This window comes from Zootoca vivipara, chromosome 4 (assembly GCF_965207765.1).
Source record: "Zootoca vivipara chromosome 4, rZooViv2.hap1.1, whole genome shotgun sequence".
In the NCBI taxonomy this organism is placed as follows: domain Eukaryota; kingdom Metazoa; phylum Chordata; class Lepidosauria; order Squamata; family Lacertidae; genus Zootoca; species Zootoca vivipara.
Window position 1 is genome coordinate 98,980,864 of NC_142587.1, and position 17,782 is coordinate 98,998,645.

The 17,782-nt window shown below is 42.5% G+C and overlaps 1 protein-coding gene across 2 annotated transcripts; it reads left to right on the forward strand.

Annotated features, from left to right (window-relative positions):
• The first annotated feature begins 1,772 nt into the window (after positions 1-1,772).
• LOC118085572 (uncharacterized) lies at positions 1,773-17,782 on the forward strand. Of its 2 annotated transcripts, none has more exons than XM_088668469.1 (6): positions 1,773-1,792; positions 8,808-9,300; positions 9,494-9,575; positions 13,222-13,304; positions 14,842-14,968; positions 16,575-17,782. In XM_088668469.1, exons 2-6 carry the CDS (start codon positions 8,899-8,901, stop codon positions 17,579-17,581), a joined length of 1,701 nt encoding a protein of 566 aa, XP_088524595.1. In that variant the 5' UTR covers positions 1,773-1,792; positions 8,808-8,898; the 3' UTR covers positions 17,582-17,782. The 2 variants fall into 2 exon arrangements, with proteins under 2 accessions (XP_088524595.1, XP_088524594.1); XM_088668468.1 differs by lacking the exon at positions 1,773-1,792 and adding an exon at positions 7,586-7,702.

Genomic DNA, 17,782 nt, shown 5'->3' on the forward strand with positions numbered 1-17,782 from the left:
ATACAAATATGTACAGGTCCCATCTTTGCAGGCCAAACACAAAAGTTGCTTTAAAGCAGGGTTTCCCCAACTTGGGTCCCCAGCAGCTCCTGGACTACACTTCCCATCATCCCTCCCCATTGGTCCTGAGCACCCCAGAGCCAGCTGCCTTGACACGGATTTTGAAGTCGGCCAGCAGCAGCAGTCGGGGAGTCCTGAACTCCGCCTGTGAGACCAGCTCTGTCAGCTCAGGCAGGGAGACCATGGAGGGCAAAGGAAGCGGGAAGTACCCCTGCTAGCAAACACCCCTCAACAAGACCCCAACCCCAGAGTCTGTTCAGCCCCCTCCGCTTCTTGTAGCTGGAGTCAGTCTGGGCACTGCCCTCCCAGGCCAGGTGGGAAAGGCCTGCCAGGCAGGGAGCAGGTCCTGCAGGACTCCCAGCAAGAAAACCTGGGAGGTGAGTCTTGGGCAAAGAAGGGACAAGGGAGTTCCCTGTCTCCAAGGTGTGGGGCTTACCTCCTCTTCCATCGGGCCTCAGGTAGGCAAACTCCGGCCGAGCTATTACATTCTGCAGAGGAAATAAAAATCTGGGTCAGATGACACTACGAAAACCCACCTTGGATGGCTGCACCCACCTTGAACCCAATCCCTTGTCCCAGAGGACCACCCTGAGCCCTGCAGCCTCCTGGGCAGAGGTGGAATGCAAGCAGCAGCAGGAAAGGGGGCAGGAAAAGCCTCTGGCCTCATCCTGGCACCCAGGAACACACACTACATCATCTGCCTTAAAAGTCACTCGGTGATGTGCTATTGTGAGGATGGAAGCAACCACAGAAATGAATGCAGGAAGGCAAGATACTTATGGTACTTTGAACTGGGAGAAATCCTGTTACCGCTAGTTTCCGCTCTTCCCCATTGTCACAGAGGGCGTATCCTCGGAGGTCCTGCGGGAGGAAAGAGCCTCAGAGTCAGGGGCCAGTCTTGAGAAGTGCTAGGAGCTGTCAGATAAGGAGACAGGATTCATCAGTGCAGGTGTGATGCCTTGTCCTGCATTTTCCTTTATTTAAATAAAACTCTGTTTTGTGCGCATGTCCATTTGTAGACTCAGTGGGTGGTGCTGGGAAGTAATTTGACAGTTGCAGGTGGTACAAAGTCCATTTGACAGTTTTGATACAAACTGATACGAAGTTTAGAAACAAATACAAAAGTATTTTAAAAAAAACAACAGGAAGGAAATTGATACAAAGATTGAACTCCAGTGACCAATATGTGGAAGGAACGTTCAGTTTAAAGGGCAATGTTTAAAGGCAATAGGCATAACAAGCAGGTTCATAAATTTATCTTTGAATCTCCTCTCTGGTCATGGATTCTTTTATAACACTAGCTAATTATCTAAAATGCCCATCCAAGCCTAACTCTGACCCCCACCCTAACCCCAGCCCTAAGCCTATACCTAATTCTAAGTATGCACAAAATAAATATATACAAAATATTTACAAAATTGGCACAACTGTACACAAAATAAAAAGGTAAAATAAAAATATTAAACTAAAGAACAATAAACATATTTAAATTAAGAACAAAAATATTAAAAATAAATAATTAACCACGAAAGCTCACCCGTGTCAACAATATCAGCGGGCTGAAATTAAGAAAATCAACCAAAACAAAAGCAACAATTGTGAGGGGGAAGGAGGGCTCGTTTCACGGACGAGGCTCGTTTCACGGACGAGGAGTGGGTGTTGCTGGATCCTGACCAGAGAGCTCTGCATGAGGACGTCATGGAGGAGAATTGTGGGATCGTGGCCTCTCTTGGTAAGGCTCCCTGTGGGATCGTCATAGCTGCCTGGAAATTTAAAAAATACCTGTATGTGACAAACCTCATATATTTTCACAGAGCTCAACAGCGCCCCCTATAGCACCTGGGAACCTAGGTAAAGGTAAAGGGACCCCTGACCATTACCAGTAGGTCCAGACATGACCTAAGACCCCCACAAGAAACAGTAAATTACAGTTTTTTTTCTTTAAACAGTATTCCTAAAATTAATTCTTTTTCTATCATGATTGGCTACTCTGAATGGCCGAGGCCATCTTAAATGTCAGGTTCAGAATTGTTAGGAAAGATAAGTAGCTTCAGGTTTTCTGTTTTTGTTTTTGTACCTGTCAGTCTTGAGTTGACGAAAGAGACGACTGACATTGGAGATGGAGGGGATGCCATGACTGGGCCAAACAAAATCCATCCTAGAGAAGAGCTAGGCTTATTGAATCTTAGGTGGTAGTAGCAGTGATGATGATGATTATGAGGATAATAATAATAATAATAATAATAATAATAATAATAATAATAATAATAATGGTACCTCATGCCATCTAGACTCTCCAAAATGTATAAAAGTATATCAGATCTATGTTGGAGATGCGGTGAAAGGAGAGGTGACATGTATCATATGTGGTGGGGGTGCCAAAAATTAAAGAATTCTGGAATGCTATTTATGAGGAGATGAAAATGATTTTTAGAATAACTTTCATAAAAAAAACCCAGAGGCCGTCTATTAATAGCAGCAAACTGGAAAGGGGACACGATCCCAACAGTAAAGGAATGGCAAAATAAACTTCTGGGCTTCGCGGAAATGGCTCAATTAACACAACTTGAGGGAGAAATCGAAACAAACATTTGTGAAAAAAATGGGATATGTTTAAGAGGTATTTACAAGAAAATAACAATAATGTTGTGATTTCCATGGCAGCACTAGAATGACTCATCTATAATGTAACATAAAATGCATAGGAAAATGAAGGTATGACCTGATATGGATGTACAAAAAATGAAAGTAAGAATACGGTGAGAAAAGCAGGTACATCGGTAATATCAATGTGATGCACTTCAGGAAGGGACGGGAAGTCCAATTTTTATTTTCATATCACCCCCCCTTTTTTCCCTTTTTCTTTTTTCTTTTTTTATCTTAATATAGTATTTAGATTTGAATTACAGTAAACAATTTGGAAGGGGGAAGACATTTTTGAGTTTGTAATAATCTTTTATTCTTAATATATGAAATGGAATATTGTATACGTATACAAAAATGTATATAATGTGTATAAGAATGATTAATACAATAAATAATAATAATAATAATAATAATAATAATAACAACAACAACAACAACAACAACAGTGCTAGTAGTAGTAGTAGTAGTAGTAGTAATACAGTGGGACCTCGGTTTACCAACTTAATCTTTCCCGGAACAGGACTGTTCTTAAATCAAGGTACCACAGTAGTAGTAGTAGTAATAATAATAATAATAATTTTTATTTATACCCTCCTCATCTGGCTGGGTTGCCACAGCCATTCTGGGCAGCTTCCAACAAATAAATAATAATAATCTGATCCCATATAAAAAAACCATTAACTTTAAAATGAACAACTTATACTAGTAGCCAAAATTGGGGAAGCCTTTTGTGAAAAGTGTATTTCTGAGGTTTGATGGCTCATAACACCAGTTCACTGTGGCATAATACCATAAATTTATATATCAATGGAAATATTATTTAATGAAGAATGTAATGCAGGAACTTTTATGAAGGAGTATTTATTAGAACAGCAGTCATAAAGAAGAAACATGAAACCTTTGGTAACTATTGGTTACCTTTAGCTTTAGTTACGGCCTTACAACGCCTTCCCATGAAGTGAACCAAGTTTTTAGTTCTGCAGCTGTAATAATGTGAAACCAAGACTGAATTATTGCCTCTGTTTATTGGGCTTTATTTCTGGGTTCCTTCTGACTAACAAGTTTCTTTAGTCGGCCCCATAGATTTCTGATTGTGTTAAAGTTTGGGCTATTCCCAGGCCATTCCAGCAGTGGAATAGGATTATCTTGGAAGCACATTTTGCATACAGCAGCAACATGACATGGAGCTGAATCCTGTTGAAATAGAAAACAAATAAATAAACAAACAAATATTTCTATAAATATTTTAAAATGCTTTAGTATCTGGGAACAGAACACCTGTGGAACGCTTCAGTTTGACCTCAAGTATTTCATTTATTTATTTTGGGGCATTTACATTCCCACGAATGATACAAATTCTGCACACACCTTTTACTGCCATACAACCCCAGATCATCACACTATCTTGGTGTTTCACAGTCGGTGTAATGCAAGAAGGATGTAAATCTCTGATTCTTCTCCTCACCTGTTTCATGCCATCACTACCAAGCAAGGAGATTTGGGTCTCATTGCTCCGAATAATACTGTCCCATTGTTCCTCTGTCCACTAAACATGGGTTTAATCTTTTCAACCTTTGCTTGAGAGATAACAATGGCTTTTCCCTTAGAATTGTAACATTTAGACCAGTCGTTGCACTCAAGTTAACATTACATTTCTTGTATACACCCAGATGATTTTATTATTTCATGTAGGGGCCGTCTCTCCATTCTTCGATCATCACTTGCCTTTCTGCACCTTTTCTTGCCTTTTCAGCCTTATACTTCTTCAAAAGAATGGCCAGCTTTGGTTAAGTTTCCCCCAATCTCTCTTCTAATTTATTCATAACTGTAGCCTTCTTCACTTTTGTACAACTGTATGAATTATTTGATGGGAAATAAGATGGGAGCTCTGATTTTACATCACTTTCTTTTTTTTCTTTTTTTTAAATTTTTTTTTGAAAAACCTTTATTTACTTATAAAATTTCAGAAAATAAAGTACATAAGAAAATACATACAAAAGCACATATTATTCAGTTACAAAAACAAAACAAAGTACATATAGCAAATAAACAATATTTTCGAATTGTACCGTTATGAGATCGGCCTCCGAATCTCAGTGGTTGAGATTTGATCTTTACAATTTTTATAATCTTAAACCAAGAGGCTCGAAATATAAAAACCAAATAAGAAGAAAGCAGGAGCGGAAAGAAGACAAAGGAGAGGAGAGATCCCAGGTAAGACAATGATAGAGGAAGGAAAGGAGGGGGTAAGACAAGGGGGGGGGTAGGATAAAATAAAAAAGTGAGGGAAAACAGGGGGGGAGGGGGGAGAAGGAAAGGAAACAGGAAAGGTAAAAGTAAGGAAAGTAAAGGTAAGTATGGTGTAAAGTAGAATAGAGATATGACTTCCAAACACTTATCATCGGTTCCCTCTCATTATTATGTTCTATTAAGCTTCTCCTTTTCTTTTTAATTAAATATCTTTCTCTATTCCCATCACCTTATTTCTTATTCTCTTATGTCTCTCAATCTAAACATATCACTAATTTTGTGCTTATTTTTTGTTTATAAAAATATTCATCCACATATTTCCATTCCTCTTTAACTTTTTGTTTGGATATCCTTCTAATCACTGCGGTTAACTTTGCTAGTGTCATGTATTCAGTCAATTTTAGATACCAATCTTGAATGGTTGGGATCTTATCTCCTCTCCAATTTTGGGCGATCAGCATCCTGGCTGCTGCACACGCATAGAGTAGTATATTCCTCCTATCCAATGGTATGTTCTCCGGGATCATGCTTAACAGCATGATCTCGGGTTTTTTCTCGAATGTAAATCTCAACATTTTTTTCAGTTCTTCATATATACTAAATACTATAATAAAAAGAAATTAGAAAAATATTTAGACAAATTTAATGGAATTAGTATTAGGTCAGAAGAATTGGAGAATTTAAATAAGCCAATATCATACCAAGAAATAGAAGAAGAGATAAATAAACTCAAATTGGGAAAATCACCAGGCACGGATGGTCTTTCAGGAAAACATTATAAAGTGTTGCAGGAGGAATTAAAAGAAGTGTATAAGATAATGGTAGATGGGATTTTAGAGGGAGGAGAATTTCCAAGAACATGGCAAGATACATATATTACCCTGATACCTAAAGATATAGAGAGAAAGGAGGAAATAGGGAATTACAGGCCAATTTCATTGTTAAATATTGATTATAAAGTTTTTGCCGGAATTCTAGCCAATAGGATTAAGTGTGTTTTAAACAGAGTAATAGGGAAGGAACAACAAGGATTTTTACCCCAAAGAAAAATGTCAACTAATATTAGGATTCTGTTGGATATGTTTGAATATGCGGAATGGAATCCTAGTAAGAAGGCTGCCTTTATATTTTTAGACGCCGAAAAGGCATTTGATAATTTGGCATGGGGATTTATGAAGGGGGCGTTGGAAAAATTAGGAATCAAAGGAAGATTTATGGAAGGAATAAAGGCCATATACAGCAAACAAGTGGCGAGGTTGATTATTAACGGGGACATAACAAATGAATTCGAAATAACTAAAGGAACGCGGCAAGGATGCCCACTGTCCCCGCTACTATTTATATGGGCCCTAGAATTCTTAATAAAAGATATTCAAATGGACAAAGACCTCAAGGGTATATCGGTCGGGAGAAGTGAGTTTAAAATAGGTGAGTTTAAAAGTAATAAATGAAATAAGAATAAAAATAAGAAATTGAGAATATAAGAACCCACTGAAAGCCTCGCCTAATCCTTCGTCAACCACCACCAAATGCAGAGTGGGGGGCAAAAAGCCCAGCCAGGGGGGAGCAGGTCTGAGGGGGTCCCATCCCTGTTCTGGTTCTCTCCAAGCTTGGCTTTATAGGGGAATGGCTCCCCATGCCCTGAGCCAACAGGGTCCTCCTCTCCCGCATATGCACAACCCCTTCCCCAAACCCTTTCTCTGCCCCACTTCCCCATGGGGGTCCCCCACACCACCCATCACTCCCCAGGATGGCTTTCTCCGTCTCCTGCTTGGAGCACTTCAGGGTTTGGAGCCCCTGAGCTGAGCTGCCTGGCAGTTCTGAATCACAACGTGGCTCCCCAGGGCACCTGCCTCTTTCAAAAGAAGAACACTCACCTAATCAATTTTAATAATAATAATAATACTATATTTATACCTCATCCATCAGGCTGGGTTACCCCAGCCACTCTGGGCAGCTTCCAACAAAATACTAAAATACAATAGTCCATCAAAAATTAAAAGCTTCCCTAACCATAATAACAGCAACCATCCACTTTCAGGTCATTGAATTAGGCTAATTAAGCATTTCTGGAAAGGGAAACGGCAAACTTTTGTATAAGAAAGTATTACTCATTTATGATGAGAATAGGATTTATTTATTTTGAACTTTGCTTGGTTCCTCCTTGCCAGTGCAATGGTTTCAGCAGTGCTAGAACTCAGGACCCGCTGCCTTGAGGGGCATCTAAGAGCAGTTTGGCAGGGGAAAGGTCTCCCTTGGGAGGGGGTGGACTCTCCTTCCTTGGAGGTTTCTAAGCAGAGATCGGACGGTCATCTGCCATGGATGCTTGAGCTGAGATTCCTGCTTTGTAGGGGGTTGGACTAGATGACCCCAGGATCCCCTCCTATCTCGCCCTTTTCCCTGCACGCTGTTCCTCTGGTTTCCGGCCATGGGAGGGAGATGCTTAGAGTGCAACCGAGAGCCTCACACCTAAAAGGATATCTGGGCATTGACGTAGCCAGGGGGGCAACTGCCCCCTAAATAAAATAATAATAATAAAAAAGCCAAGGTTCTGCCAAGCGAGAGAGGGCTGAGCTGGACGAGCTCGGCTTTGCAAGGGTTAAAGGGAACTGAGCTGCCTTCCTAGAGAGGACAGGAAGCAGGCCGGGTCATCCAAAGCCAAGGCCCCTCCCTCCCCAGTCTTTCCTGCTTTGGTGTCTCTCTTGCAAAGGCTGCATCGCTGTCCCCTCCCTCCTGGGATGATCTGGTGAGTCTCCTCTCCCCCCCCCCCCCAGAGGGTGCAGTGGGGAGACGGTGGGGGTCCCAGGGCTGCAGCAGGGGAGGGTGCGGGGGGGGCTGATCTGCTCATGCGGGGCGGGGGACAAACCCAAGTCAGGGAGGAGAGGGTTCTGCCAGGGAGGGGCGAGGTCTGCAATGCTCTCCTTCTTGGAGATCAGAGGATCCCAAACTCCCACGAAATCTCCCTTCTTCAAACAAAGGAGTTCCTAGGACTTTAACTCTGTGTGACATCACTCAGCCTCATTGCACAACAGAGGAAACATGTACAAATGGTTTTCCGAAGTTGGACGAGGAGGTAGACTAGCGCCCCCCCCCCATATTAAAAACCCACGGGGAGGAAGGAAGTTAAGGTGGGAGAGAAAGGCCAGGAATAAAGAGAGGGATCCCAGCCCATAGTCTGGCTGCTGCATTGCGGACCAGTTTCCCAGTCGTCTCCAAGGGCAGCTTCACACGGAGGCCACTGCAGCAATCCCCTCGCACCCAGAGCATGGCATCCCAGGACCACATCCTCTCTGTCCCAAAGGGATTGTTGCTATTCGCTGAGCCTCCAGGGACCTTGGCATCAGTGGCTGTGTGTGCGTTAAGCTATCTAATAATAATAATTATTAATTTCCCGTCTAATTTTCAAGGGAGATGTCTTTGGCCCCTCACACATGGCCCTCAGGGGGTTGGCCAGATACATACCTGACCCTCAAAGCAAAAAAAAAAAAAGGGACCCCACCCCAGGAGTCTGTCTTGAGAGCGGCAGAGAGTCCAAGTGCAAGAAAGAGAGACAGAAGCAGGGGGGTGGGGGTGGGGTGGGGCGCAACTCCTGAGGACCCCTGGGTGAGGACCCACACTAGAGCCAAGCATCCATTTTTCACAAGATATAAATGATTCCCTTGTTAGTCGGCTCTGACTTCATGCATTGACTGGAAGGCAGCAGAAACCAGGTTGATTAATCTCACAGAAATCCCTTCAGTTGCCTCCACATTCTGCCTTGCTAGAAACCATGCTTGCTCAGAGAGCAATTCCCTCCCCCCCCCCGGCCGGTACTACAAATTCTGTAACAGAACGATGTATTTGTTTTGTAGGATTTTCTAGAGCTTCTCATTAAGACGGACAGAACTCGGCAGAAGACCAAAGGGTCCCTTCTGATCTCTTAGAGGCTTCCTGAGAGCACAGATGGATGAGCGAGACTCAGCTGGCCCTGGAACAGGAAGAGGCCATGCCATCCAAACTGGGAGCAGTGGGGGATTCTGGGAAAACCCAGTGCAGAAGATCCTGGGTGAGGAGGACGCCCTCCGCTCAGAGGTGCAGAGCCAGAAGTTGAGGCTGTTCTGCTGCCAGGAGGCCAAAGGACCCCGAGAGGTTTGCAGCCGAATCTACCACTTTTGCCACCAGTGGCTGAAGCCAGAAAGGCACACGAAAGCTGAGATGCTGGACCTGGTGATCTTGGAGCAGTTCCTGGCTGTCCTTCCCCCGGAGATGGAGAGCTGGGTGAGGGAATGCGGAGCGGAGACCAGTTCCCAGGCGGTGGCCCTGGCCGAAGGTTTCCTCCTGAGTCAGGCAGAGGAGAGAAAGCAGGTGAGAGAGACTTTCCTCTGGATACTCCCAAGGGGCTCCAAACAGGACAGAGAACATCCCATAATGGTCTGCTGATGGCCCATCCTTTTCTGGGAAAACATCCATGGAATGAGATCTCACCCTTCAAGTCTTTGCCATTCTCTTTCTAATATTTCTCCCCATTCTCTGTTTTGAATCCTTGTTTCTTTTTCAGGGAAAGGATCATTTTGCAGAAATGGACCTGGATTCCTGTGAGGCAGAGAGGCCTCCGTTGGACACCAGAGAGAGGCCACTGGGTAAGGAGGAAGGTGGTTTGTCTCCCTTTGGTCTCATAATGTTGGTTTTCCAACTCATCTGAGGGTTCTTTTCATCTTGTTTTGGGGGGAGACAATTGGGAACAAGGGTCCAGAGGAGGGGAGATGTATTTCTGCACAACAAACAAATGCTCTCAGCAGGAAAGGCTTTCTCAAAGGCCCACCTGTAGTTAGAGATGGCCTGCATCTATAATAGAATTATAGACCAATTTTACTGCTGAATACAGATTATAATTTTTTCCAGGTGTATGGCAAACAGGCTGAATTTTTTTAAAATAGAATAATAGGCACAGATCAAAATGGCTTTTTACCAGAGAGACAGATAAAAAATAACATAAGGATAGTGATTGACCTTTTAGAATATATTGATATGAAACCAAGTAAAAAGGTAGAATTCATCTTGGTAGACGCAGAGAAGGCTTTCAATAGCGTGACCTGCAATTTTTTAGTTCACACTATAGAAAGTTTGAAATTTATAAATGGAATTAAAACGATCTACAAAAATCAGAAAGCTAAGTTATTAATAAACAATGAAATAACTGAAGAAATTGAAATTGAAGAGGCACCAGACAACGGTTCCTTCTATCTCCACTTCTGTTCATTGCAACATTGGAAACACTCTTAATCAGGGGTCAGCAACCTTTTTCAGCAGTGGGCCAGTCCACCGTCCCTCAGAGCATGTGGTGGGCCTGACTATATTTTGGGGGGGGAAATGAATGAATTCCTATGCCCCATAAATAATCCAGAGATACATTTTAAATAAAAGCACACATTCTACTCATGTAAAAACACACTGATTCCCTGACCATCTGCAGGCCAGATTGAGAAGGCGATTGGGCCGCATCCGGCCCATGGGCCTTAGGTTGCCTATCCCTGCTCTTAATAGCGATAAGAAAAGATAAAAAAATAAGGGGTAACAGACGATATAAAGTTAAAGCATTCGCAGATGATGTGGTCATCATTACAGAAACCCCAGAGGAAGGAATACAGGAAGCCTTAAAGAAAATAACAACATGGAGAAGTCTCTGAATTTAAGTTAAATAAAGAAAAATCTAAATTATTAACTAAAAACATGGGGGGAAAGGAACAGGAAGAGCTAGAAAGAGCAACAGGCCTAAAAATTACGACCAAAGCAAATTATTTGGGGATCTGGATTACTAATAAAAATACTAATTTGTTTAAGGATAATTTTATCAAAAAGTGGAAGGAGATAAAAGGAGATCTAGCTAAATGGAGTAAGTTAAATCTGTCCTTATGGGGTAGAATATCTATGATAAAAATGTCAATTCTTCCGAAAATGCTCTTTCTTTTCCAGACGGTCCCAACAATTATTGGCACAAAATGTTTTAAAGGTTGGCAGAGAGACGGACCTATCCAATTTGATATGGCAGGGTAAAAAGCCAAGAGTCAGATTCAAATTGTTGACGGAGCCTAGAGAAAGGGAAGGGTTTGCGGTTCCGGATTTAGGAATATATTTCGAGGCCACATATATGATATGGCTGAAAGATTGGATGTTACTTAAGGATACTGAGGTTCTAGATTTGGAGGGCTGGGACAAAGTCTTTGGGTGGCATGGCTACCTAGGACATGACAAAATAAAAGCACATAGAGGCTTTACTAACCATTTGGTGAGGAAAGCCCTATTTTAAGTCTGGGAAAGGAACAAAGCCATAGTAACAACAAGAGAAGGATAAAAAATCAAACAGTTTTGATTTTAAAAAAATCGGTATAGGAAAAGCAAATATTATACAATAATCAAAGGAATATTTCAAAAATCTACAAATTGTTGCAGAATGGACAATCAGAAAAAGAAAAGGGAAATGCCATTAAAAAGTGGGAACGAGATCTAGTCCATACAATAGAATACAAAGAGTGGGAAAAATTATTTATAAAAATCATAAACTTCACAGCATGTTATTTAATAGGAGAGAATTATATGAAAATGTATCATAGGTGATACTTGGCCCTGGAAAGGCTGGCTGAAATGAACAAAATGCACTAAAATAAGTGCTGGAGGTGTATGAAACCAAACGGAACCTTCTACCATATGTGGTGGACATGCCCAGAGATTGGGAAATTTGGGGGCATGATCCATGAAGAGAGAAAGAAAATACTAATAATTACTTATAATAAAAGTCCAGAGGGATTCCTATTAGGAATATTAAACAATGACATTCCAAAAGAGAAGGTTAAAATATTCTTATATGCGACATCAGCGGCAAGAATCCTGGTAGCTAAGTACTGGAAAGGGAAACAAGTACTGTATTTTTTGCTCCATAAAACGCACTTTTTTCCTCCTAAAAAGCAAGATGAGATGTCTGTGCGTCTAATGGAGCGAATGTGTGGTCCCTGGAGCCGAAAAAAGGCAGGTCGTGCTTTTTTCTTTTCTTTTTTAGAAAGAGCTAAAGGCTAACAAGAGGGAAAGAGAGGGTTGAAAGGAACCCGCTCAGCAACTGATTGCAAGAGTTCAGGAAGGGAGATAAGGGAGCTAGCTCCCTTACTGGCCCCGCCCAGGCCCCTTGCCCAGGCCTCAATTGTTGTCTGCAGAGGGAGGCTGTTTGTTTCCCCAGTGACATGTGACTGGCTGATTAGATTATTGGTCTAGAAACTTTCCCAGAGAAGCTGCAGAACTGTGAGTTGAACCCCATAAAAACAGGATTTTTTCCCTTTGCAAGGAAACTCAACAACTTTGAGCTGATCCTTAAAAAATGAGCTTTCCCCTTTGTAAATAAAATGCACAACTGTGAGCTGACCCCCACCAAAATGGGGCTTTCCCCATTTGCAAAAAAGCTGCACAACTTTGAGTTGATCCTCAAAAAAACGGAGCTTTCCCCCTTTGCCAAAGGAAGCTTCCTCAAATATTTATTGGGGGGGGGCAAAGGCACCTAGGCCTCTAGGAGTTGGCTGCTATGCCTAGGACAATTCAAGAAAGCAAAATATATATTTTTCCTTGTTTTCCTCCTCTAAAATCTAGGTGCATCCTATGGTCAGGTGCGTCCTATGGAGCGAAAAATACGGTAGCTTCTGAGTCTGAAGCATGGGAGGTCTGATTAAAATTTTATAATTTGGCAAAAGATTTGGATTAATTGTTTAATTGATATTTGTATAATTTATATAATTTGGAATTCGATTAGATATTTAAAGTGGAAAAATTTAATAAAAAAATGATTTTCAAAAAAAAACATGGTTCAAGGGTAAAAATCTGGTTGAGTTCAGAATTACATTGTGAATAGAAAGGGGAAGGAACATTGACATCTCAATCCTAGTATAAAATAGGATTGAGATAACAAGGAAATACAGAAAAATTTAACAAGACTGAAGTGTTGTGAGATCGGTGGAAGTCTTTGGTTATGTAACGATGAATATGGTGTTGGCAATATGTCTGTCTTTCTTTTTTCTTCTTTGTCCTTTACCTTCGTTTCTTTTCTTTTCCCTTTTTATTTTCTTTCATTCTTAGTTTTGTGTTTTAGTCTGTAAGATTTGGAATTGTTTCTTTCTTGTTTTGGCATATTGTTATATTTTGTTGCTTATATTATTAAATATTATCCAAAAAAGAGAGAGATGCCCTGTTTCACCTGTTAGAGAAGCAGGCACTCCTGGCCTCCTGTTTACCTTTTCTCTCTTGCAGGTGACAGAATGATGCCAGTAAGACCTCCTGATCCGTCTTTTCATGGGGGCAGAAGGGAAGCAGCGGCTGTGGAACCAGATCAGGTCAGGGGAAGCTGCCTTGTGGGGACAGAGGCCGAGGGATGGAACAATGTCATGGACTGGTTGGGCACAGAGGAATGGTGGGAGGATGCAGCTGGGGAACCAGGGAGAGAAGATGGCTCAGAGCCCAAGAAGTGGAGGTAGAAGAAGGATGGGTGGTCAGAGGGGGAAGATGGAGAAGCTTGGGAAGAGGAGGTGTCAGAAGCTGAAGGGCTAACAAGGCTTAGTGAGCTGGGAGACTCTGTGGCAGAATGCAGTCCAGAATCAGAGGCAGAAGAAGAAGGCGGTGAGTGGGAGGAGGGAGGTTGATAGGCTGAATTGAGTCAGGATAAGGCTCCCTCCAGTGGTTCCCTCTCCTTTAGCCAGAAGCCACCCTCCCTGCTTGTCTCTCAGAGCCAGGAGGGCCCCTGCATTGCAGGAATCTCTGCTAGATCATCCAAGACAGATGGCCATCCAAAATAGGCTTATTTTATTTCTCGATTGATCAATAATAATAATAATAATAATAATAATAATTTATTATTTTTTATTTATACCCAGCCACTCTGGGCGGCTTCCAACAGAAACATCAAAATACAATAATCTATTAAACACTAAAAGGGCTGCCTTCAGATGTCCTCTAAAAGTCTGGTAGTTGTTTTTCTCTTTGACATCTGGTCGGAGGGTGTTCCACAGGGCGGGTGCCACTACCGAGAAGGCCCTCTGCCTGGTTCCCTGTAACTTGGCTTCTCACAGTGAGGGAACTGCCAGAAGGCCCTCGGCACTGGACTTCAGTGTTGGGGCAGAACGATGGAGGTGGAGACGCTCCTTCGGGTATACTGGACTGAGGCCGTTTAGGGCTTTAAAGGTCAGCACCAACACTTTGAATTGTGCTTAGAAACATACTGGTGTTATGTGGTCTCGGCAGCCGCTCCCAGTCACCAGTCTAGCTGCTGCATTCTGGATTAATTGTAGTTTCCGGGTCACCTTCAAAGGTAGCCCCACACCTGGTCTTTCAGGGGCACAGTTACCCCATTCAGGACCAGGGAGTCCTCCACACCTGCCCACCTCCTGTCGCCTACAAACAGTACTTCTTTCTTGTCAGGATTCAACCTCAACCTGATCAGTGAATGCTAAAAGTGTTTTCTAAGCAGTGGGCAAATGAGAACAGCCCCATCCGCTGCAATATAGGTCCTGTCCCCCCATTCCTCCCTCTCTCCATGCCCCCATGAACCCCTTGAATTTGACTCCGGGGCATTATGAGGGAACTCCCCAGAACAGCTTACGAGGAGAGGAGAAAGTGGATCATTCCGTCAGGCAAACTGGAATGCTTGCGTAGGCAGAATGACGTGGAAAACACAAGGTGGAGTTCCATCTATTTGCACAAAGATGAACACCCATAATTAAAACACGGAATAAAATAAGCATCCATAAATAAAATGTGCAGCAAAGCAATCCTATTGAAACAACACCACAATTTACAGGAAGGAAACAACAGAGCATTGTGTTACGGATCATATTGATGCTGTCTCAGAGGAGGACATTCCCCTTTTTCTTTTAGGGTCCAGTGTGCTTTGAAGATGTCGCTGTTCGTTTCACGGATGAGGAGTGGGCGTTACTGGATCCTGACCAGAGAGCTCTGCATAAGGACGTCATGGAGGAGAATTGTGAGATCGCGGCCTCTCTTGGTAAGGCTCCCTGTGGGATCGTCCTATCTGCCTGGAAATTCAAAAAATACCTGTATGTGACCAACCTCCTATATTTTCCTCAATTTATTCCTTTTTCTATCTTGATTGGGCTGGTCTGAACTGCCCAGGCCATCTTAACTGTCAGCCTCAGGATTGTTAGGGAAGATAAGTAGCTTCAGGTTTTCTGTTTTTGTTTTTGCTCCTGTCAGTCTTGGTTTGACCAAAGAGACGACTGACATTGGAGATGGAGGGGATGCCATGACTGGGCCAAACAAAATCCATCCCAGAGAAGAGCTAGGCTTATTGAATCTCAGGTAGTAGTAGCGATGATGATGATGATGATGATGATACTGGGTTTCTCATATTATAAGACGCGTCTTATATTTATTTTTTCCTGAAGAAAACACACCATGGCTTATTTTCAAGGGATGTCTTATTTTTTAATTAAGTACCGGTACCTGTACAGACCACCGGACTGCTCCCACCGGGTCTTCGCGCGCGGCAGGCAAAGGCTGCAGCCGGGTCCTGGGGCTGCGTGCGCTGCACGCTGAGGCTGCAGCCGGGTCCTGGGTGTCCGCGCGCAAAGGCTGCAGCCGGATCCTGGGGCTGCGCGCTGAGGCTACAGCCGGGTCCTGGGTGTCCGCGCGCGATGCGCAAAGGCTGCAGCCAGGTCCCAGGGGTTAACGCGGCAGCAGCAACCCTTCCTTGCCACAGACCTGCTCCCACCACCCGGTACGGCTTATTTTCGAGGTATGCCTTATATTTTTCCACCTCAGGAAAATCCTGCCATGCCTTATTTTGTAGGGATGCCTTAAAATATGAGAAACACGGTAGTAATAGTAATACAGTGGGACCTCGGTTTACCAACTTAATCTTTTCCGGAACAGGACTGTTCTTCAATCGAGGTACCACTGTAGTAATAATAATAATTTTTTTTATACCATGCCAATCTGGATGGGTTGCCTCAGCCACTCTGGGCGGCTCCCAAAACAAATATAAACATGAAACATAAATAATAATAATCTGATCCCATATAAAAAGAACCTTTTGTGAAAAGTGTATTTATGAGGTTTGATGGCTCATAACACCACTTTTGTGTGGAGTGATACCATAAAATTATATATGTGGAAAATAATTTAATGAAGAATGTAATGCAAGAACATTTATAAAGGAGTATTTATTAGAACAGCAGTCATAAAGAAAATACGTGAAACCTTTGGTAACCTTTAGCTTTAATTACGGCCTTACAACGCCTTCCCGTGAAGTGAACCAAGTTTTTACATCACTTTATGAATAACCAGTCAACTCTTTGTGCCGTTTCTCTAATTTTATTATGTTTTACAACCTCACTAAATGAAAGAACACAAAAAAACCAACCAACTTAATAGCAATCACACAACACACTGACAAAAGTCAACCTAAGCAAGTTGTGCTTCCTTTTTCTGGTTATTTGGTTATAACTAAACAAACTTTGTTGGATTGCATTCCTGATTAAATTATGTTGGCTAATGACAAACATCACAGGTAATGAACACACACACCCAACTCCCTTCAGTTCTTCTCCATTTGTTCCTGAGGCTCTAATCTCTTTTTGTTTCCATTGCAGATTGTGATGAATTGGAAATTGAGAACAAAGGTGACCACGACAAAATCCCCAGAGAGGAGAAGCCACGTAAAAATTTGGAGTGTGGAGAAAGCTGCGGTCAGAGCTCCCATTCCACTTCCCATCAGCAAAATCTCATTGGAAATAATCTCTATCAGTGTGTGGAATGTGGAAAGGGCTTCAGTCAGAGATCCTCTCTCACTTCCCATCAAAGAATTCATACAGGGGAGAAACCCTATCAGTGTGTGGAATGTGGAAAGAGCTTTAGTCACAGCCAAAATCTCACTTCCCATCAAAGAATCCATACAGGGGAGAAACCCTATCAGTGTGTGGAATGTGGAAAGAGCTTCACTGAGAACTCCCATCTCACAAGACATCAAAGATTTCATACAGGGGAGAAACCCTATCAGTGTGTGGAATGTGGAAAGAGCTTCACTGAGAGGTCCAAACTCACTTGCCATCAAAGAATTCATACAGGGGAGAAACCTTATCAGTGTGAGGAATGTGGAAAGAGCTTCAGTCAGAGATACTCTCTCACTTCCCATCAAAGAATTCATACAGGGGAGAAACCCTATCAGTGTGTGGAATGTGGAAAGAGCTTCAGTCAGAGATACTCTCTCACTTCCCATCAAATAATTCATACAGGGGATAAACCCTATCAGTGTGTGGAATGTGGAAAGAGTTTAACTGACAGATCCTCTCTCATTTGCCATCAAAGAATTCATTCAGGGCAGAAATCCTATCAGTGCTTGGAATGTGGAAAGAGCTTCAGTCAGAGAGCCCATCTCACTTGCCATCAAAGAATTCATACAGGGGAGAAACCCTATCCGTGTGTGGAATGTGGAAAGAGTTTCACTGACAGCTCCAATCTCACTTCCCATCAAAGAATTCATACAGGGGAGAAACCCTATCAGTGTGTGGAATGTGGAAAGAGCTTCAGTCAGAGGTCCAAACTCACTTCCCATAAAAGAATCCATACAAAGCTCAGAAAAACCACAATACACCTTTAGGAGCCAGGCAAATCAACACCTTATTAACCAGGCGTTTGGCTGATTGACATCTAATGCCCTTTTAAAATGTGGTGTTTTTTTGTTTTTTATGCTGCATTTTTATGTTGTAACCATCCTGAAACTTGTAGGTGTAGGGAAATATGTGCCAACTCTTAAAGGCCTAGGGGTCTTTGCCCCCCCCCAATAAAATATTTGAGGCCA

Excerpts from the sequence above, each read along its gene's own strand:
- LOC118085572 (XM_088668469.1), top strand. The coding sequence starts at position 8,899 with ATGGATGAGCGAGACTCAGCTGGCCCTGGAACAGGAAGAGGCCATGCC. Across the intron at positions 9,301-9,493 it reads AGGCAGAGGAGAGAAAGCAG|GGAAAGGATCATTTTGCAGA; the intron begins GTGAGAGAGACT and ends TTTCTTTTTCAG. Across the intron at positions 14,969-16,574 it reads TGAGATCGCGGCCTCTCTTG|ATTGTGATGAATTGGAAATT; the intron begins GTAAGGCTCCCT and ends TTTCCATTGCAG.